At 54.7% G+C, this 21,370-nt stretch overlaps 2 protein-coding genes across 2 annotated transcripts; one reads left to right on the plus strand and one right to left on the minus strand.

Annotated features, from left to right (window-relative positions):
- The first annotated feature begins 521 nt into the window (after positions 1-521).
- Positions 522-11,673, plus strand: PMM1 (phosphomannomutase 1). Its single transcript, XM_014882625.2, has 9 exons — positions 522-661; positions 761-878; positions 1,733-1,809; positions 1,949-2,040; positions 4,260-4,359; positions 5,153-5,228; positions 7,912-8,027; positions 8,783-9,032; positions 11,094-11,673. Exons 1-8 carry the CDS (start codon positions 593-595, stop codon positions 8,903-8,905), a joined length of 771 nt encoding a protein of 256 aa, XP_014738111.1. The 5' UTR covers positions 522-592; the 3' UTR covers positions 8,906-9,032; positions 11,094-11,673.
- A 293-nt stretch (positions 11,674-11,966) lies between these two features.
- Positions 11,967-21,167, minus strand: CSDC2 (cold shock domain containing C2). Its single transcript, XM_014882626.2, has 4 exons — positions 20,795-21,167; positions 14,457-14,722; positions 14,088-14,210; positions 11,967-13,819 (listed from the first exon to the last, which is right to left on the minus strand). Exons 1-4 carry the CDS (start codon positions 20,996-20,998, stop codon positions 13,657-13,659), a joined length of 756 nt encoding a protein of 251 aa, XP_014738112.1. The 5' UTR covers positions 20,999-21,167; the 3' UTR covers positions 11,967-13,656.
- Between the last annotated feature and the right edge of the window lie 203 nt (positions 21,168-21,370).

The raw sequence follows: 21,370 nt of genomic DNA on the forward strand, positions 1-21,370 counted from the left end.
GGGGCTGTCAGCATGATGCTAGCATAATACGGCGCCATATTAATATGGTCTGACCAGATGGTCTAATTAAATCCTAAATGACTCGTGGGGTAAGTGGTAGGCAGGTTAAAGCAAAAGCTACTGGCTTTGTGCAGAGGGCATTTTCGCTTCCCCAGTAAAAATATTAACAGCATTCTACTGGAAAAAGCAAGGTGAGGCACTGACTAGGAGAGTGCGTGCTGCTCCTGTCCCCTTCACTAGGACACAGAAACCATCGGAGGAGCTGAGCTTGCTAGGTAGCTCGATCCAGACTCACAGCCCCTCAGTTCCGGGGTACACTGCAGTAATAACAGCAATGTGAAGAGACGCGCCACACACGCACCCGGACTCCAGGGGGTTCTAAAAGGGTGTAAAGGAAAGAGCCGAAGCTGAGAAGCCGTTCAAGACCTGCACCTTACTGCGTCCTTGTGAGGGCCGTGGAGACGCGGGAGAGCAGGCGAGGGGTGCCGGGCAGGGCGGCACGTCCCGCCCGTGCGGCCCCGGAGGGCGGGCGGCCGCCATCAGCTCCCGCGGTCCCGCCCCCCGCCCTCGGAGCCCGCAGAGCCCGGGCGGGATGGCGGCGGCGCGGGGCCGGGTGCTCTGTCTCTTCGACGTGGACGGGACCCTGACGCCGGCCCGGCAGGTAGCGAGGCGCGGGGGCGCGGGGCTCGGGGGGGGGACGAGGCCGGCGAGGCGGAGCTCGATCTGCCGGCTGCGGCCTCACCCGCTGCTTCCCCGCCAGAAAATCGAGCCGGAGGTGGACGCGTTCCTGCGGGAGCTGCGGGAGAGGGTGCACATCGGCGTGGTGGGAGGCTCCGACTATGCCAAGATAGCCGAGCAGCTAGGGGAAGGGGACGAAGGTGAGCGCGGCGGACGAGGTCTCCCGGGGTCACCTGTGGTCTAAATCCAACCCCAAGGCTGCCCTTGGAGTGGCTGGCCGTGCCCGGACGGGAGCTGCTGCTGGGCTCCCTGTCCCCGTGTGTGGAGGGCAGGCAGGGATGCTCCAATCCATGCCGCCGGCTCCAGCGTCAGTTTTGTACGAGCTACCTCAGAGCTCTGACAGCTTCGCGTCCCCCAGGCAATTTTCTCCTTCGTGCTGCTCCATGGTGGGGCTCCCGCAGGTTCCTCGTCACGTTCCAATGGGGGCATGGGGTAGAGTAAGGAGTGGGAGGGCAAGGGGACAGCGCCTGCCTCCTCCACCGTGTTCTCCATCTCCAGCATGGATGACAAGCGCCACAGGGCTCCAAGCTCTGCCTCCCACTTCGTTAGTGGAGGGAGGCCGAGAAATTCCCGTCTGAGGCTGATTGCTGAGTCGCCAGTGCTGCGTGTCTGGGTTGCAGGGAAGGCTGGAGTTAGATAACCCATAACCACATCACCCCAGCAGACTGGCAGCGGGGAGGGCACAGCAGAGAGCAGAGTAGCACGTATGTAGTTGAAACATTTTTGAGCCCTTATCTTTGTCCTGCAACTGATTCAGCCCGTGACCTCTGACAGGTCGTTTCCCCCTGCATGCGTCACCTCCCCACCCGTGAGCAGAAGATAATCTCCTCATCCACTTTGTGGAAAGCAAGGAGCATAGGATGGCCAGTGGCCCTTTGCAGAGCACAAGAGCTGTGGAAAGCACAGTACTAAGGAACTCAGTCCTGATGCCAGTCCTTCTTGCTCCCTTTCCCAGGCAGTAGTAATGTTTCCTCTATTTTTCTTCCCTTCTCAGTCATTGATAAGTTTGACTACGTCTTCGCAGAGAACGGCACAGTGCAATATAAGAATGGGCAGCTGGTCTCCAAGCAGGTAAGTCCAGCTCACTGTGCAGCCATGGCTCTCCTGCCCTACCCAGGCTGATGAGCAGCCTCTTCTCCCCATTTGCTACCTCTTCCAGGTGGGCTTCATGAGAAGTCAAGCATCTTCACTTGCCCTTCTCTTTCTGCAGGCCATTCAGGACCACTTGGGGGAGGAGCTGCTGCAGGATCTGATCAACTTCTGCCTCAACTACATGGCGCTGCTGAAGCTGCCCAAGAAACGGTAACAGCTCAAGCGTTTGCGAGTGGAAGTCATGGCACTGATTTCTGGGGAGCTAGGCTTCAGATCTCTCCTAAAAAGAGCTGATCTACAGAGCTTGTCTTGCTCCAGGTTTTATCTTAGCATCCAGAGGCACTGTGTAGGATCACTGTCTTCCTGAGCTGGGCACCTTGGGCATATAATGGAGGAGTGTCTTTGTTCTGAAGAGTGTGCACTATGCTTTAGCGTAATGCCTGCTCTTTTGCTCCTTGGATTTTCCTACTTGGCGAGCAGGGTACAGCCGCCGTGTGTATCTCATTTAGGACAATAGTACCAGCTTGTTACTGGTCAGGGCATCAGGCATCACTGGTAGTATATGTTTCCAACCAGGCAAACAATGGATCTTAAGATGGGAAGTCCAACCCTTGAGCACAGAGTTTCACACTGTTTCTAACCCAGTGTCGCTGGCTGGCCCTGCTCTGCTCCCTACCCTGTGTTCCTCTCTGCTCTTGCCCTTGAGATCCAGCAGCTGGAGGGTGAGCTGGGTTGGTACACCTCTGCTGAAGGAAGACCAGGCCACTATCAGGACGAGAAAGGATCCATTCCATTGGATCAGCTCACTCTGGGAGCACAGAAAGAGAGAGAGAACCAATGGCATGATGGTGGAAGGGGGGAGCAGGAGGGCCTCTTTCAGAGGCAGCCTGCAGTTAAACCAGCCTGGATGGAGGGTCAAACTTCACCTCAGTTTCCAGACCACAGTTTCAAGAATACATGAGCCACCCAGGGCTGTTGGGAGCAGCAGCTCTGCCCTCTCCTTGCCATGGCTGATTTTTTTTCCTGCTCTCCCTCTGTGTTTGTACAGTGAACCCAAGCAGGTGAGCTGTTGGGTTGAAATTAACTTGTTAGAAGTTGCTAAACTGTGATCCAGATTAGTTGCTTAATATGAGTCACCATGTGGCAGTTCAAGGACCAGTGAGAGGGGCTAGGGTGGCTCCTTGCAACAAGACTGCTGGAAGAACAGGCCCCTGAAAGCATGGGCTGGGACCCAGAATCCTCAAGGCTATTTGGTTGCCTCATTGCTGTCTGGTTACCTAACAACCTTAGCAGAGTTTCAGTTCCAAAGTAGCTCTGTGGATTTAGGCTTTTGGGATTTCTAACAAAACAAGGACTTTAACCCACATCTCCTGAGTCCTAGCCTGGGGTATGAGCCACCAGACCCTCGGTGCCTCAGGGATGCTGCTCCCAGGCTGCAGGCATGGATGCCTGTATATCCATTCCATGATGTTCTTCACTGTGTCAGGAGATAGGAGGGGGAGAACTTTTCCTCCAGACTGAGGATGGTAAGCAATTTATCACAGAGAAATGCAGGCAGGGCTGGGAGGGACAATAAGCTCAGGGGTCCTCAGCTGGACAGGGGAGGGGATCTCCCTCTCCAGCTCAAGAATTTCAATGTGTTTTCACACTGGCAGGGCTGCCATCCCCTGTTGTTTCTGCCCCACCAGTGCTGGGATAGCTGTCTGACCCCTCGATAAGCAAACAGAAGTAGCTGGGTTTTTACCAGAGAGAAAAGAAGGGAGCAGTTTTCTGCCAGCTCAGTGCTTTCAACCACCCCACTGAGGAACTGGCTGAGAAGTGACCCCAGCACAAAGTGAGGGTGGCAAGCAGGAACTGGATCCTGTCTGTGCAGGCTTAGATAAGAGCTGCAGTCAAAGGTGTAGGGGTCAAAAGAGAGATACAAAGACCCTGATTTGTGTCCCTTGAGGAGGCCCTGATTGCTCCTCAGCCTGCTGCCGGACATGAACAGCGAGTTATACTGACCATCCCACTGCTCCAAGGTACTGCCAGCTTCACCCAGCCCACACAGCATTTCTTGAGCCTCATGGAGTAAAGGTGCCACAGCCTCATCAGGCAGCTGGTCCAGGCCAGGCAATAGCTGTCCTTGCAGTTATCACAACCTTAGAAAATGTTAACTGTCATGTCCCCTAAGCTCGTTGCTTCCAGCTCATCCCCAAGGCACAGAGGGACTGCTTATTTCTCGTCTGTCACAGCCTCTTTTCATAAAAAATTTGAGTTCCCTAAGCAGTTGTTGATGGCTGATCTGCGCCTGTTGTGACACACTCAGGAGTGGGCATGGCTTCTCTCCTCCTGCATGTTCTTGCAGAGCCTCGCTAAGCAGCCATTCTCCTGGAAAGGTTGTTTTTCTCTCTGTGCCCCAGTAACTTTGTGCCTTTGCCCACCCACAGAGGGACCTTCATTGAGTTTCGCAATGGAATGTTGAACATCTCTCCCATTGGTCGGAGCTGCACCCCGGAGGAGCGAATCGAGTTCTCCGAGCTGGACAAGGTACAAGGGCCAGGCTCACCTCCTCTTGGCTGGTTTTGCATGACCACTGATCTCAGGTCTTACATGCTCCCCCCCTCCCCAAGGAGAAGGGAGATCCAGCTTCGAGCTGTGCATATGCAACAAGGTGGAGACAGGACTGGGAACCAGGAAACCCAGGGGAAGACACAGATGAATGGAAGAAATTTGATTTCCATGGGGACCACCAATGCAAGGGGGTGGCCAGCAAGGTTCCCTGTGCTATGAGAGAGCCCCAGGGAATGAGGCAGTTATTTAACAGTATGTTTCCTCATTCACAGTACCCAGAGATGGCCCAGCAGCTGTCCTCTCTCTCCTACTTCCCCAGCCCCAACAGAGCTGGAACTAATGGGCTTTCCAAACTGGGAGGGCCATGGCAGATCTGCTGGGCAGTTCTCTAGAGGATTTGGCCCATGCTTATACCAGTTTCTGCCTGGGGGAGCTTTCTTGGGGTTGAGGGATCAGCTGGTCTTTGCAAGCTGTTTTAAGCAAAACTGGAGGCTTTGGGTTATGAAATGGGCTGTGGGAAACAGAAGCAGTTGCATTTCATTGCCGAGGAAGATCTGGGATCTGCTCCTCCCAGTGGAGTGAGCTGGTGGTCTACTTGGACACTGGGCAGGACTGGTGGAAGCTGGCTAAATGCAATGTCACTGGGGCCCAGTGCAGGTAGGGAGGGAACAGAGTTGCCCAGCAGACAAGTCATGTTGGATTTTGGGAAACTGTCAACATCTAATTATTCAAACCCTCTTTTCTTCCCTTTCCTCCTTATCCTCCACAGAAAGAGCGGATACGGGAGAAGTTTGTGGCAGCCTTGCAGAGGGAATTTGCTGGCAAAGGCCTGCGTTTCTCTCGAGGTGAGCAGGGAGGGCTTCCTTGGCTTTGCCTTTATCATGTTTCCCATAAAATTCTGTGAAGGGGAGCAGGAATCCCAACTGTTCACTCTGAGTGTCTGGAAACCCTGGGATGAGCAGAAGCAGCTTTTAGTCCTGGAGAGCTGCCACAGGAGAGTCACATTTGCATCCATGACGTGTGCATCCAAGCAGAGACTAGGCCATGCTGCAGACTTCCCTCCCTGGGAATTGGCCAGACAGGCAGGTTTCCATCCTCTGACATTATCCCTGCCTTAATCTCAGTTAGTGGAACCCACTGCTGCCCAATGGATCTGTTCTGGCTCAAGCATCAGCAGCAGGGGGGCCAGCAGAGCCCCAGGCACATGGACTCTTCTCTAGGAATGGGACAGGAGCCTAATGCATGTCTTGGCTCTGGGGTTTTCTTGGGCAGTTAGCTGCCAGGGAAACATCTTTCTTCCTGGAAGGAGAGCTGACAAGGGGTCAGAAGATTGCAGCTCCCTGCCATGGGCTTTTGTAGGGCTTCTTCTTGGGATGGTTCTGACAGCCAGCTTACCAAAGGTGTGGAGCTGAAGGAGGGGCTTGAGCAATCCTGGGTGTCTGGCCAGGACAGGGAGGAAAACGAGGGTGTGTGGGTTGTGAGGATGATGCTGGAAGAGGATCCTCTTCAGGGGTGAGAGATAAGAACATTCCATATGGCAGCCCAGCCAAAGGGCAAGGGGGTGGTAAGACTGAGGCAGTGGGTGACACCCCACGCCCTCTGATCCTACAAGACCTTTTCTCTGAGAGCCTTTGCTTGCCTTTAGCACCCTGCCAGGGGCATCCTGTGCTGCCCACAGCACTGGCACACACCATTTGTCACAGCAGAGAAGGACAAGGTCCTCACAGCTGTGTGCCCTCAGGTGTGAGAGCTGGACTCTGGGCCTGTCTCCTTGGGCTTTGGGAAGCTGCCATGAAGAGCCCAGGCCTGTTGTATAAAAACATGAAAGGGAGATGTGGACCTCCTGCTCCGCCACAAAGAAAATATGGGGTGTCTCAGGTCAGGCATCTGAAAAAAGGGCATGCAGAAACATAGCTCTTCTGCCAGGCTGGCTCCATGTGCCTTCTCCTTGGCTGTGGAGGATGCAAGGCCAGAGGTGGTGGGAGGTCTCCCTGCAGCTCCCCAGGGCCCTGCTCTACCTAGGGGAGTAACACTGCTAGCTGGTTCACACCACGTCTTCTCCCTTTGATTTCTTACCTGTTCCAGGTGGCATCAGGAGCCCCTTCCTGCTGCCCAGCTCTGTTTAGAAGGCTAGAATGCAGTGAAATGCAGTATTTTTTACAGGTAAATGGCTTTGGGTGCAAAACAAGAGGATGTCACCAAGCTTAGCTCCTGCTCTGATGCCAGATCCTGCTGCAAGCCTGAGGCTATCCCCACCCCTGAGCTCATAGGGCATTTGCTCCCATCCCTATCACAGTGCCCTGTCCAGTTTCTCTGCTCTGAGGTGGACATATAGGCTCCATCCCCATCTTCTCAGGCTCCAAAGAGGTTTGGTTCAGGATCCCCAAACCAATAGGGTCACTCCAAACAGGCAGGAAGGGGAGTACATGGCATCAGGATTTGCATATCTGAGCAACCTGGGGTGTTGATGCCTCTCCTTCAGCAGGAACTGACCCTGTGATTACCTATCTACTCACCCTCTTCCTTAGAGAGGTAGGATTATCATTTAAGGAGGAGAATGTGAAACTTCAGGATTTCTGGTGAATACTCCAGTATATTGCCTGGAGAAGACAAGCTGACTGGCAGGAGGTCACACATACCAGCTCAAATCCCCATATCCTCAATCCTCTGGCTCTGAGTGAAACCTAAACATACATGTGCCCTAAGTTGCAGGCTTTATTTTGTGAAGAGTATGTCTCCTGACATGGTGCTGGGACAAGGGTCTCTGTAGCCTGTGGACACAGTGGGGCAACTTGAGAGGATGAGGAAGGTGCTGCCTCCAAGCACCCCCAAAAGGCAGTGAACTGCTGGGGTAAACTCTGCCTGGTCTAAGAGCATGGGCTAGAAAGTGTGTTAACCTTTGGTGGCTGTGGGTGTCCATATCCATATACATGTTCTCTGGGAAAGCTCCCTTGCTTGTTGGTCACATGTGAATTGGTGCCTCTCCAGATGTTGACAATCCTCATTGTGTCAAGAGGTGACAGGTCAGGGTCGTGCCCTGATTATGTCAATGGATTCGTGTACCTCCATGGCAAGGTCCTTGATCAATGTGCAGAGACAGCCTGCAGGAGACCCCAGTCCCTGCACAGTTAAGAAGCATCAGAAGAGTGGTGTTAGAAGGGCCAGCGATGTCTAGCAGGAGCCTGGGAGAGAGTTTGGTGCCAGTCTCCATGGTCATTGTCTTGTACTGGGACACAGAATGTGCTGGTGCAAGGCATGACCCAAACTCTGTCCCCAAAAGATGCCTCTCTCGGGAAGAACACAATGGTTCATGCTTGCCTGCAGGGAAGCTGTGCTAATGTCACCCCAGCCATGCTGATGTCACTGCAGCCTGTTGTCATAGGAACAGCCTCTGCCATTATCCTAGCCATGTGCCAAGAGGAACACCAAGGCAGAGCTGGTGTTTGTGGCTGCTGTTTGGGGTGGGGACTCCCACGAGACGTCCATCCCCTGTCCATCGTTGCCTGATGCCCTTCCTTCTCCTGGCAGGTGGCATGATCAGCTTTGATGTCTTCCCGGAAGGCTGGGACAAGCGCTACTGCCTCAATGTGCTCGACGACGAGAGATTTGACACCATCCACTTCTTTGGGAACGAGACAACCCCTGTGAGTATGCCCCCCTCGCCCCACACATGGCTGCTTTCTTCTGATGCTCCATCATGGGTCCCACTGGTGCCAACACAGACCTTTAATGCTGTGGGGGGGGGGGGGAAGATGCTGCCCTGTGCTGTGGGTTTGCGATGCTCTCATAATGGCTCTGCTGGCTTGTGGGGAAATCACCGTGGATTCACTGTGCTGGGAAGCAGGTCCACCTCAGCATTGCTTTCTTTGCCCCAGCACCCTCAGGAGGGCAGCAGCCACTCCTGTGACCTGCATGACCCAGAACACAAGCCTCCAGCACTTAGGAGAAGACTCCTCAACAGCAAGAACAACTTCACTTTCCCTTTAGAGCAGTGGGGATGATACTTCCTTACTGCTGTAGATCAGCTTGGTCATCCACTCAGCTCTTCCCAGATGCTGGCAGCCTCTGCTCCCCAAATGTGCCAATCCCACCTTCTGCTAGCCCCTCCACAGGCAGTTTGGAGTTAACCCAGACTCCTGGACAAGCTCTGCTGATCTGTGACCTTCCCCATCTCTTCTATGCTCCTCCCCTGGTACTGAAGGGGGAGACAAGAGGGAGGGAGGGAGCAAGCAGAGCTCCCAGCCCAGCCTCTCTGACCCCTGGGCCTGCAAATCCCTGCCTGCACAGCCACTGGCTCCCAGCCCAGCTCCCCACAGGACAAAGCAAAATGTGGATTTATGGATGAGGTTGTTCTGGCAAGACCCTGCTAATGCTGTCCCTATTTTCTATTCCCCTGCAGGGAGGGAACGATTATGAAATCTATGATGATCCCCGCACTGTAGGACACAGTGTCCAGTCCCCCCAGGACACAGTCCAGCGATGCCGCGAAATCTTCTTTCCAGAAAGAGCAAACGAGTGCTGACTGCCCAGTCCCTGCAGCCCTACCCCGGTCCCACCCTCTCCCCCCACCAGGAAAAGCACCTTCATTTGAGGAATCTGCTCAGGGTAGACCAAAACAACACTCGACAGAGCTGGTCAGGATGTCACACGTGAGTGTGGGTGGGTGGCAGGAGGGGGCCTTGGCTGAGCACTCCCCGTGTGTGGGGTCACGGCACCAGACCCTCCTCGCCTCCAGAGAAACTTCTCTCGACAGCTCAGCTGTGGTGGTTAGTGATGCAGATGCTTTTGTGGTCGGAAAGCATTTGAAAGGGCCAAAGAGTGAGTGTGCATCCGTCCTGCACTCCGTCTCCTCTCCTTTTCCACTCGGTTTCTCTTAACACTTGTGCATGAGGGAACGTGTGGCTCACCTTTCTCTCCCCCTTGCACCTTGGCCAGAGAGGCTGGGACTGCTGAGGCTCGAGGCATTCACCAGAGCTGCTCCTTTGCAGGAGGCCGGAAAGACTGTTTGCTTCAAGCCTATGGTAGGGGGAGCAGCTGAGATCCCAGCTTGTTGCACCATTGTGCTTTCTAATGGAGAGGTCACTATGTCCTTCCCCTCACTGCCACAGTGTGCCAGTCCCTCCCTGCAGATGACCTGGGAACGATAGCTTTAACATGACTGGGCTGCTGCTCTGAGCTTTGTTTGGGTCCATGAAGAAAACAATTCTTCTCTTTAGCTTACAGAAAACACCTCGGGTTTATTTTCCATATTACTCTGTTTTCAAGTCAGACCTTGTCTGGCACAGCCGGAGGATCCTGGCACTTCATGCTATGGAACATTTTGGGGTAGGCAGCTTTCCAGTGCTCTTCCCACTCCTGTTGGAATTGTGCATCACAGAATTGTTAGGGTTGGAAGAGACCTCTTGAAATCATCTAGTCCAACCCTCCTGCCAAGGCATGGTCACTGTGAGCAGGTAACAAGAATGTGGCCAGGTGGGTTTTGAATGTCTCCAGAACGGGAAACTCCCCAGTCTCCCTGGGCAGCCTGTTCCAGTGCTCTGCCACCCTCAACTTAAAGAAGTTCTTCCTCATGTTATAGTGGAGCCTCACCTGTTTTATAGTTCATGGCCATTGCTCATCATCTTGTTGGGCACCACCAAAGAGAATTTGGCACCATCCTCTTGGCATCTGCCTCTGAGATATTTATATGCATTAATGAGATCCTCTCTCAGTCTTCTCTAGACGAAACAGGCCCAACTCTCACGGTCTCTCCTCATAAGACAGATGTGTCCTTATGAAGCCATACCCAGGGCATTCGTAACAGACCAAGTCCCCTTCCCTCTCCAGTGCTCAGCTTTCCATCCTGCTGCCAGAGACATTTTCAGCAGGAGCCAACACTGGCCATACCTGGTTCATAGAGCTACTGGAGGTACCTGTTCAGCAGTGCCCTCAAAGCTGGCTCTTCCCCCCGTCTCATCCCACACACTCAGTTTACAAGCTCACCTTTAGGGAGACAGGATGTCCAGTGCAATTGTCATATGTCCTGTTTCTCTCCCTGGATCTTTGTGGGTTGCAAACCTACAGCCATTGACCTTCTCCATCACATTGTCCTTTTATTCTCGGCAGTTGCATTGACACTTGTCACAACTTGGTTCTCAAAAGGAGCTCAGGGGTCCCTCCAGGGAGATGTCCTGCTTGTAGCTCCCCAGGGTACACGTATCTGGTGTTTGTGGACCTGGAGAATGTTGGAGGTTTCTGCAGACCCTCCCGCATTGTTCTCCAGGAGCCTTCCTCACCCCGTCCTTGCTGGTATGGCACTGCCCCGTCTCTTGGTCCTGTTTTCTCTCTCCTTCTGTTCCTAGTTTCCCTCATCGTGGCTCTCCATTTTCCACTGGCAGCTGGACTGCAGAGAGAAGTTTCTCAGCTGGCTACCGCCGCCTACACAAGGCACCACCATCCTCCTCAGGCGAGAGACACTGGTGCTTTTAGACCCAGGGCAGGGCTCCCACATTGGTGTGGGCAGAGTCCCTGGTGGCCCTTGGCACTGCTGCCTGGCCACAGGAGCAGGGATACTGTATGACCATTGCTGGTGGGGTGCTGTCTCCTCCACCTGACTGCACCTCCTAACTACAACACATCAGATCTCTGATGCAGCACATTTGCATGAGCACAGCAGTCTGCCTGGCATCCAGATATCCCCAACAATTCCACAAATTCCTCTTTCTACCCAGGGAAGATTTCTGTGTGGGAGAAGAGGACCTGTTGGAGAAGCTCGTATGCAGGATACCCTTTTCACCAGTCATGGGTTTTGGCCCTCCACTGCAACCTTCATGGAGGAAATGTGTTTTGTGATTCCTTCCTTTCTGTTTCACTGTGGATCAGGTTATGTGTGAGTCTTGGGGAGTTTATTTTTCCTGTAAGTCTGTTCATAGCCAGAAGGACCTCTAGTGAGCTAGTGATGAGTGAAGAGCAGGGTCTGGCCCTGACATCGTGGGGCATTGTGGTGGCCTTGGGGTGACTTGCATCTTTGAAAGGAAAGGCATTTCATGGCTGTTCCTGAGACCCCTTTACCATGATGCTCCTCTCATGGTGGGTGCCCACAGCGTAAATGGGGATTTCTCCCCATGGATGTGAGTGAGCAGACATGGCAGGTCCCGTGCTCAGGACTGTCCTGCTGTATGGATTCATATCAGTGTGAGATGGGCAGCTCCTATCTGGCTGATGACAACTGTTAAATGAGAAATATATTTAAATACATAGGTATGTATATTAAAGAAATTAAAATCAATCCTATTAAAGCCACAACACGCAGCAGTTGGAGGCGGTGTGTGGTTTGTGCTGGGCTGTGTGGGGTGAAAGGCAGCCAGACAACAGGCAAGACATACTTCAAAGTCCCACAGCAGGGAAGACCAGTCCCACTCCTGGTCACCCCTCAGGGTGAGCAGCAGCCTCCTATCCCAGGCCCAGAGTGTGGGACATACAGGGACATACTGTGGGTGAGTCCATTCTGATGTCTTGATAAATTCCTGGGTGCTCCAGGTACTTTACCTGACAGAATCACTGTGACACATGCACATAGGACAAAGAGCCAGGATGGGCAGGGCTCATGGGAAAGTCACTTTTAATGGTTTATTGCCAATGTTACAAAGGTTGACTCATGGTCAGACAGGCGGAACCACACTAGAGTTGTAAAAACACCAACAAGTCTAGGGTTTTAGTTTATTTAAAAAAAAAAAAATCCAACAGTTTGCCTTGGCCAAGCTGACTGCATGTCCTGGGGATGGCTAGAGCCTGAGCCACAGTTGCCACAGCCCCTGGGAGAGCCAGGCTTCAGGTTGGCAGTGAGAGGGGCCGGAGGGTCCCAGGGCAATCCCCACACCAGTATGGGTGGTCCTCCCGAATCCGCACGGCCCAGCTTGTCCTGCACGGCACCAGCCTTGCTCTGCTTCTCTCCCCATTTACCCCTGTCAGCAACAGCAGCAGCAAAAAAAGGTGGCAAACACCCCACTCCATCCATGCTGAGCACCAGCAGTGCCAGCAGCTCCTGCTGGCACAGTGATAAGGGAGCTGCCTGTCACCTCCTGCCCTGATCAGGGGAACCTGCTGGCACCCCCCGTCCCCAACCCTGCTTTGAACCCCTTAAGATGCTGGTAATTCCTGGAGCATCAGCACCATTTCCCTGGGGTGAGCTCAGGACCAGCCCAGTGCATGTTGTCCCTGTCCCAGTGCCCTCTGCCCTGTTGCTCCCTGGGGCTATGGGAGCCCACGTGGCCAGGGTATGGCAGAAAAGACCAAAACAAAGTTTGTGCTTCGTATACAAGACCCTGCCTACACCGAGGGGCTGGGGAAGAGGTGGCTGCGCTCGCCCCATGGCCGAGGCTGCTCAGACCCCTCAGCCCCTCACCACCCCAGCAAGCTACAGACATGCACGCACACACACACACACACACACACACATACGTGGGAAGGAGGTTCCCAGGGGGCTGGGGGAAAAGAGAAAGAGGAGAAAGTGTCTGTCTCCCCAAAACCATGTCAGTACTGAGCCAAGAAAAGTGCGTAACTGCCCAGCAGCAGTGGGGAACACAGAGGGGCCAAGTGCCACCTGCCCCATGCCCGGGTACAGCCCGGGTGCCCTGTCAGCAGCTGTCTGCCTCTTAAAACTAAATTTTTGCTTTCTATAGACCAGTCACCTCCCTGTGGCACTGCTGACCTGAGATCATGTGGAGGGATGTGGCTCAGGTGGGTGCTGTGAGCTGCCAGAGATGGGGATGAGTCTCAGCCACCCAGACCCCGCACAGTGATATGCCACCCCACACCACCCTGTTGTCCCTGCACCAGGACATGTCCCACTGCTGCCGTCCCACTGTGGACCAAGTGGGGTGCCCATCTTGCCAGAGTGAAGTTCAGGAGGATGAGCCGAGCCACCCAGGCTCTCCCCACCCTCTCCTGCTCTCAGCACCTGCTTCAGCCCGCTAGAGCTGGAGGGCTGGGGCGTAGGACTGGTTCCTCTGTTCCCCATGGCCTCAGGAGCAAGTAATGGAACATGGGGCTCAGTGCTGCCCCGGAGCTGGGGGACAGTCAGGGAGGGCTCTGCTTCCCCTGTCCCCTAGACAGACACTTACAAACACACACAGAGAAAGGAAACCATAACCTTATAAAAGACACTGAACGCAAACGCCTGCATGTTTGGGGGCAGCCCCGGCCCCGCCGCTGCCTCGGCTCCCCCCACACCCCTTGCGAGCGGCTGGGCAGGCTTGCTCCATGGGGCTGAGTGGCTGGCGGCCCCCTGGGCGCCTAGGAGCCGATGATCTGGCCAGACCATGTCTCGTGCTTCGTGTGGGGTGCCAGGTTGGTGAGGACCACCTCCACTGCCTGGAACTTCTGGTTCTTGGGAGGGATGGGGCAGACCTTGTACGTCACCTCATCCCCCTCCACTGGGACGTACTCTCCCTCAATGCTGCAGGAGAGGAAAGGAGAGGTGGTGGTGGTAGTGTGGCAGCCAAGAGATGGACCCCTGCCCCTGACCACCCAGAATGAAGGAAGGAACCTGACCCACCAGTTGTGCCTTGAAAAATAAAACCCACAGGTGATGGAGGGTACAGGACAAGCAGAGACCCATGTCCACCCCATGGAGACATCCACACCCCAGCCCACACGTCTCCAGCCCCATGCTGATGGCATCGCTCCCCTGGGGTCTTCTGGCACCGCACAGCCCTGGGACTTACTCAGACACATGCACGAAAATGTCCTCAGTGCCATTCTCTGGGGTGATAAACCCGTGGCCCTGGGAGCGAGAGAACTGCTTGCAGACACCCTTGAAGATGGGGCCAGCGGAGGCACGCGCTGTCCTACAGGAGGAAAGGGAAGATTTATCACTGGTGGCACTTGCCCAGGAGGCGGCACAGGGAGAGATCTTTGCTATGAACACGATGGTTCCGGGCCAAGTGCATGGCACCCACCCACAGCACTCTGGGCAGGTGTGTGCAGTGATGCTGGGCACGGCGTTGGCAAAGTGCACCAGGTGCCAAGGGCTCTGCAGGCACTGCAGGTGACCACGGCTCAACTGGACAGTCCCAAACCCGCCGGGTACTTACGCCGAGTAGGTCCTGGTCCTCTTGGTGGGGAGGGGGCTGGGCAGATCCCGTAGCAAGAGGTTGCCTCGCTCCCAGATGCGGCTGCCCTCCCGCTGGAAGGGGAAGGTGGGCCACACCGGCGACTTGGGGGAGTGCAGGGGTGGCACTGCTGGCGGGGCGCTGGGGTCCGATGACATGGTGGGGTCGGTGGGCTCCTCCGTTTTGGGATCGGGTGGGTGTGCAGCAGGAGAAAGGATGCCCAGTCGTATGGGCCTACTGCTGGTCACCTGGGGAGCAAAAGGGGCTGGGGGTTACAGGGCCTTCTGTGAGGCTTCTGGAACAATTTGCTGTCAGGAATTGTCCCTTGGCTCCCAGCCATTTGTGGGAGCAGGGAGCACGCTGCCAGCCTTCAGCGTTGTACACCAACCTCCAGCACTGGGAATTGCCTCAGGAAGCCTGTCCTAGCTTAGAGTCATCTGGGATGTTCGAGAAAATCAACCCCAAGGGAAGTACCTGGTTTGTTCAACCTTTCAATTGCCAGGATAATCCCACATGTTTGAGATGAAGTCACTAAAAAGCACACCCTGGGAAAAGAAGTAGTGGAGGATGGGCTGCCACGGGCAGGGACCATTTTGGGAAGGATGCCAATGCAGTGCCAGCATGCCTAGGCCTCTAGTCCCAGACTCTGAGAACTTCCCCCATTCTGAGATTTCTGATAAAAAAGTGAAGAAAAAAGGCTGAGACAACAGGTCAGTACATCAAGGTCAGGGGTCTGAGGTCTTCTCAGCACAGGAGGTTGCTTCAGCCCCATAGGATTTAGGACAGAACCCCAGCCCCAACCAGCAGCTGCTTCCCATCCAGGTACATTCCCACAGGAAGAAGGAACACCAGGAGAATGTGGTGAGGCTGCCAGCAGCCCTCATGCCTTTCAGGCACCTCAGCTGAGCCACTAGACAAGCACAACCTCCTGCTGCCGCCATCATCAGGCTCCAGTTTCTGAAGGCATCATGCCGTTTGCAAGGAGTTAAAGCCCTAAGGGGCAGAAAGCCTGCAGATGGAGCAATCACAATTGTGGGCACTCTTGTCATTGCTGAAGCACCTCAGCATGAAATTGGAGGGGCTGTGCATTTTTAAGCCTCCCAAATGCTCTGATGTGTGATCAGAAAGGCTTGCTCAGAAAGGCCTTGCTCTGTTGATTTTATTCCAATCGTTTGCTGCATCTGACGCTGGTGCCTCTGTCCCAGGGTGCCCCATGCCAGGGAGATGCTTGAGGGCACCTTTCTTTGGGTGCACTGGGTGGGGGCTCACCCATTTCCATTGCTCCTCAGGCTCAGGAGTTTCCATCACCTGGAGCTGAGGAACCCAATATCCCATGGAGTTATCATCCCCTTCCCCAGCACCCCCATCAGCCCTTTTCCACCCCGCTGGGGCATGCAGCATCTTTTGGGACAACACCTGCACACACCAGGAAACACAGAGAATATTTAATTTCTCTTCTGATTCACTGTGGCCTTTTGAGACACAAAGGCCCTGGGGGGATGCACAAAAGGGGGTCACCTTGACTCTGAAATTAGCAGGCACCAAGGACATGGGAAAAGATTTCTAGAGCAGTTGAAGTTTCAAGGAGAGACCAGCTTGGATTCTGCCATATGGGCCTTAGCCAGCTTCCTCACAGCTACCCCCTCTCAGCCCTGCAGAGCTTCACCTCCAGGCCCAGGCAGTAAGGACCAAACTAGAGGCCTACTCCAAGGCAGAAACCATCCCATTCCTTCTGCCCTCTGAGACAACTTCCAGTTGTGGCTGTAAACCCCTCCAAACCATCTTCCCCTTTCCTGGCTCCCCACCCACCTCCACACCAAACCCTTCCTGTGCTTCAGTGGCTCCTCTCCTCTATGCAGCAACTAACACATGCACATCTGCCTTTGCTCTGCATCCCACCCCACACAGGAGCTGCTCAGCTGCTGGCCTGACAGGCTCAGCATTTCCTGCCTCTATGCCCAGGTTCAGCATCTATTTCTCCCAAACCCTGGCGCAGCATCTCCTTCTCCCATTCCCAGGCTCAGGCTCACCATCTCCTTCTTCCATGCCTAAGGAGCTCAGAGAGGCTCAGGGAGCACCCAAGCAAGACACCCCAGTGCCAGATCAGACACCAAATTGCTTCACAGCTCCTATCTGTCCCCATTTGACTGCCCTGCCTGTGCTGGGGAACAGCCTGGCCACTGTAGGACAGCAAAAAGTTATGTCATCCCCATGCATTGTTGCGGGGTTTGTCACCTTCCCAGGAGGTGTCAGGATTGGAGGAGTGAGATGATTTGGGGGAAATGGCCCTCAGCTGTCTGCCACATCATGAAGCCGTCACTATGAAAATGGCTTCACCATGGTGCGCCTCCTCTGTGAGGCTTTCTCTGACAGAGGAGGCCTTTCTGTTCCCCCACCAGCTTAGGGACAATGGAGGGTATGTAACCTGAATAAGGATGCTTGGAGCAAACTATTAGTATGCTGAGGGAGTTGGTTGGCATCCACAAGGGGCTGGAAAAATTGAAGTTTCCCAGAGGCAAAATTAAAATAAGAGGCAAGGGGGTGGTGCAGGAGGGAGAGCTTGCAGGGACAAAACGGTGTGGGCTGGTGAAGTGGCAACCAAGAGCAGGTTTGCCCTAGGTTAACCTGTGGGACCAGCGAGGGTCAGGTGCCCTGGAAGGCTCCCTGTTTTAGGGGTCGAGTGGTGGTGAAGAATGGGACCGTGCTGGGCACTGCTGAGGAGGCAGACGGTCTGCTCCTGAGACAGAGGGGGCAGCAGCAGAGGGTGCTCTCCTGGGCTGCTGTTTGCCTCCAGGTGATGAGCTTGCTCCTTGTGGGAGAACAAGCGAGGTGCAATTTCCCACAGGCACTCTGAGGGTTCTCTGGATGGCCCATGGAGATGCTGTGGGGGAGCCCCGGTGTAGGGTGGGAGCTCACTGGGATAAACACAGGGACAGGGCACAGCAAGGCTGTGGGATCCACATCCTTCACAAATGCACTGCCTGGACGCGTCACAGAGCTGCCTGCTCTATCTCCTGCTTGGAGCAAGGGCTGGAGCAGAGATCCCTGCCCTGGGGCCATGCCGAGGCTGTCTCGCTCAGCCGGCAGCACTCTGCCCCCCTTCAGCACCTGGATCAAGCATCCCAGCTTTGTTGGTCAGCCTTGGTGCCCAGCAGCTGAATTCCTGGCTTTGGTGGTGCTGGTGAAGCTGAGACTGAATAAGAGCTTTGGCACATGAGGGACTCCAGGGCCGTATCCTACCTCCCACTTCATTTAAATCCCTGCTGCAAACAAAGAGACTGAGGAAATTAAACTCAGGGCAAAAGCAGGCTGAGAGAAGAATGGGGACACAAGCATATCTTCGCCAGTGTCTCCTCCCATCCCAGCCCAGATGCAGATCAGGGAAAACCTCTACTGTCCTCCTTCCCTCTCTGCTCTCCACCCCACCATCCTCTCCCCAACCATTTCTCCGTGATGCAGCGCCAGCAGAGGGCAAGGAGGAAGTACCTCGGCACAAGAGGCATTTTCACCCTCTCCTCAATCTCCTGTGCTCACAGTAATCTCTGCTGGACATGAGAGTATCTCTCCCCACCTCAGGTCTCTCCAGACCTGGCTGACACCACCCCACGACACTATGTCCACTCCAGGCACGTATAGAGTGCAGGGACAAAATCCGGGTCACTTGAGGAAGCAAGCGGAGACTGCAGAAGCCCGGCTCTGCCGTGGGGCATGGGAAGCCTTTCCAGCATAGCCACCCTCCTCCGCCACTGCTGGACCTCCACCTCGCTCCTCCCTGTCTCCTCTTGGTGGCTTTGCTCCGAGGGTCTCCCGGGGTGACAGTCTTCCGAGCCAAGGAGGCAAGTGGCTGCAAACCCAGGGCCACCTGGAAGGATGCTCTTTATAAAAAACAGCTCCTACCCTGTCCACCTTCCCTCCTCCCCCTCCAAAAAACATCTCAAAGCCAAACCCCAGAGCCCTCTGGTGACAGGGTCTTCTTTGGCAGCAGAAGCCAGCTTTGCTTTTATATTTTTTGGTGGGCAGGCTCCTGAGCAAGCGGAGCTGACAGTCAGAAGCCCTTGCAGGCGGAGGCAGGAAACCTAGGCCAATTAAGGCAGACAGGCAGTAGACACATCAGCTTTTATCTCGAGATCCAAGTACCCCATTCATCGGCAGCGACTGAAAGGTCTGCGGTTTATCAAATAAAATCACTGTCTCTTTCCCCTTCTTTAAAGCCAAACACATTGACTTGGGTGCTGGCTGTGACCTTGTTTAACTAAACAGCCTTTCAAGGTCCCCTAGAAGGGGGGAAAGAGCCTTTTGAAGAGGCACCAGCCCCTGTCTGCCACTCCCCGTTCATTAGTGGCAGCGGAAAAAAAAAAAAATCCTCACGCTCCCTCGCCCGGGCGGGGGAATACATATTTAATTAGCTTAATCGCCCTCGGTGAGTCGGCCCTCCCGTGCGGCGTTTCTTTGTGCTCTTTCCCATCCGCTGGAACCCCCGGGATGCCCAGGATGGATTGGCGGATGGGTGGCCGCTTTGCTGGCGGCCGTCACGCTCCGGCTCTGGACGTGACCCTTCGGTTGGCCAGACCGTCGCCTTTATGGGCAGCTCCCTTTCACGCTGCCGCTTCTCTTTGTAAATCCGCAGCTCGGATGCTGCCTGCCACCACAGTCGGCTCTCCCGAGTGCCATTGCTCCCCGCGCCCCAGCCAAGGAGCTGGAGGTATTTTCCTTCGGCTGCCTTTTGCAGCAATCTCCTGCACGGGCTCTTCCATGCCACTCGACATCATCACCTTTTCTCCATCCCTTGCAACTGCTGGTGGCCCCAGCTCAGGAGTCAGGTTTACTACCCTTCTAAATCTGCCCCAGTGGAAAAAAGGTCTCCGTATGTCAAAAAGACACCCCATCTCCACAGCCAGCTGCCAGCAGCCATCTCCTCACCCTATGGAGCACAGAAAGCAATGCTCTGGCCCGCTGCCATTCTCAGGGAGGCTGATGCCCCCCCAGACCTAGCTTGTCTAGACACAGGCTGAAACAGAGAAGAGCTACACCCCTCCAGACGCGTGAGCGTGTCCCCAGAGCTCAATTCAAAAACAAAAATCCCATTTTTCGGCTGCTGCCGAGGGACCCAACAACATAGTGACCAGTAGAGAACCCAGGGGGGCTGCCATGAAGGGCAGGAACCATCTGGGGAACGACGACGGCTCCAGGCAGGGGTTACCGCGAGCAGGGCCACCGCAACGCTGGCTGGGCTATGTTTCTCCATCCTTCCTTCCTCAGAGAAGGCTCACAGCCTTGTGTCTGGCAGATTTTTATAAATGCTGTCTCTGTCCGACGCTAATGAAAGCCTCTCAGCTCCCCCCTCTCCCATTTTTAGTTACCAGATCATGTTAAGAGTTAAATACCAAGCAAAGCAATTTTCTCACCTACCCTGCCTATTACAAACCCATTTGATGAGAAAAAAATTACTATAGGAAAAATAAAACTAGGCGGTTTTTGGGCAATGCACACTGACAGCATCCCCTCCCCAGCTAAGCCAATCATTCTCCCAACTCCAGAGATCTTTGCTGAGATAGTCTCGCCTACGATACAGCATGCTTAGCGCTAAAATATGAATGTCACCTTTATGGATTGATTATAAAAAGCTCCCTTATGGGGAGCTGGGCTGCCCAGTTCTCAGGGAGGCCATGAGGGACAACAAGAAGGCTGAGAGATGCAAAGGAGAAGCAAAGGGAGAAACCATCATGGAGGCTTGATTTATCTTTTAAGCTTGTATGCATAATCTTCATTTCCAAATGCTAAGTTTGAGATTTGTTTGCTTTCCTGTGATGGTTTTTGTTTTGTTTTTTTTAATTAGCATAGCATCTGTTCAAAGACCTGGCACAAACATCTTCTTCTGTGTCCTTCCTTCCTCCTTTGTGGATCTAACTTGCCATCGGCAGGAATAGTGCAGCCAGCCCAAAGAAATCCCAATTCCAGCCCCCATCACTATCAGCCTACTTTAATAAGTCAGATTTTTTCACAAATTGCCTCCCGCTCACTCGGCAATCAGAGAGCTGGATCCCAGCTGAGCTCAGCCCTCCGTGGTAAAGCCCTGGATTATTTGCCCCCAAGCCAAAGCAGACGTGCAACATTGCCGCCGCCACCCCCAGGGGAGTTATTGTTCCTGAGGTTGGTGGGGAATAATCAAACCGGAGGTGGGAAGTCACGCTTCATCCTCGCACCTGTCCACCGTCAAAAGAAAAATGCAGGTTTCAGAGAAAAAGGTGGTCCGTGAAGTTTAATCTCCAGCTACAATAGCCCGGGAGCGCTGTCTGGCCATTGTGCCTCCCCTTACTCACCTCCTTAGCAGCGACGGGCTCCCTGGAGCTGCGCTCTGCAGAGCATCGGTGCTCGGAGGGGCTGGACGCTCCTCCGCTGCCTTGCGAGGAGCAGCGGTCTCGCCTGCAGCCCAGCTCCGGGGGCTTTCTCGGCTGGCTGCCTGCCGGCTGATGGATCTGCGGTATCTGATGTGTGGATGATGTGCGCCTCGAACACACACGCATCCGCACGCCTTCCCCTGACGTCAGGGCCGGGCCAGGGGGAGCGGGCAGGTGGGAGGGATCAGCCTGGTCATTTCTGAGCTAGCTAGGCTTAAAGGAGAAAGTCTGTATGGGGGGCAGGAGGTGACGAGGATCGGCCCCGGGGGGCTGCATCGCTCCGGTTGCGCAAAGTGACGTACATTGGTGGCACAGCCGGACGAGGTGGGGCAGCCCCACAGGCTGCAGGGACAGCAGGATGGGGTGTGCACTGCAGGCAGGGATGTAGACAGGGTCTCTCACCATGGATGAAACCTCTCCCCTGGCGAGGTTTCCAAGTTTCACTGGTGCCCTGCAGCCGGTCTTCCCGCCTGCCCAAGCACCCCTGGGTACTGCAGG

This window comes from Sturnus vulgaris, chromosome 5 (assembly GCF_052056855.1).
Source record: "Sturnus vulgaris isolate bStuVul1 chromosome 5, bStuVul1.hap1, whole genome shotgun sequence".
Classification (NCBI taxonomy): domain Eukaryota; kingdom Metazoa; phylum Chordata; class Aves; order Passeriformes; family Sturnidae; genus Sturnus; species Sturnus vulgaris.

Excerpts from the sequence above, each read along its gene's own strand:
- PMM1 (XM_014882625.2), top strand. The coding sequence starts at position 593 with ATGGCGGCGGCGCGGGGCCGGGTGCTCTGTCTCTTCGACGTGGACGGG. Across the intron at positions 2,041-4,259 it reads CTGAAGCTGCCCAAGAAACG|AGGGACCTTCATTGAGTTTC; the intron begins GTAACAGCTCAA and ends GCCCACCCACAG. Across the intron at positions 4,360-5,152 it reads AGTTCTCCGAGCTGGACAAG|AAAGAGCGGATACGGGAGAA; the intron begins GTACAAGGGCCA and ends TATCCTCCACAG.
- CSDC2 (XM_014882626.2), bottom strand. The coding sequence starts at position 20,998 with ATGCGTGTGTGTTCGAGGCGCACATCATCCACACATCAGATACCGCAG. Across the intron at positions 14,723-20,794 it reads AGCCCGTCGCTGCTAAGGAG|GTGACCAGCAGTAGGCCCAT; the intron begins GTGAGTAAGGGG and ends TTTGCTCCCCAG. Across the intron at positions 13,820-14,087 it reads ATTTTCGTGCATGTGTCTGA|CATTGAGGGAGAGTACGTCC; the intron begins GTAAGTCCCAGG and ends CCTCTCCTGCAG.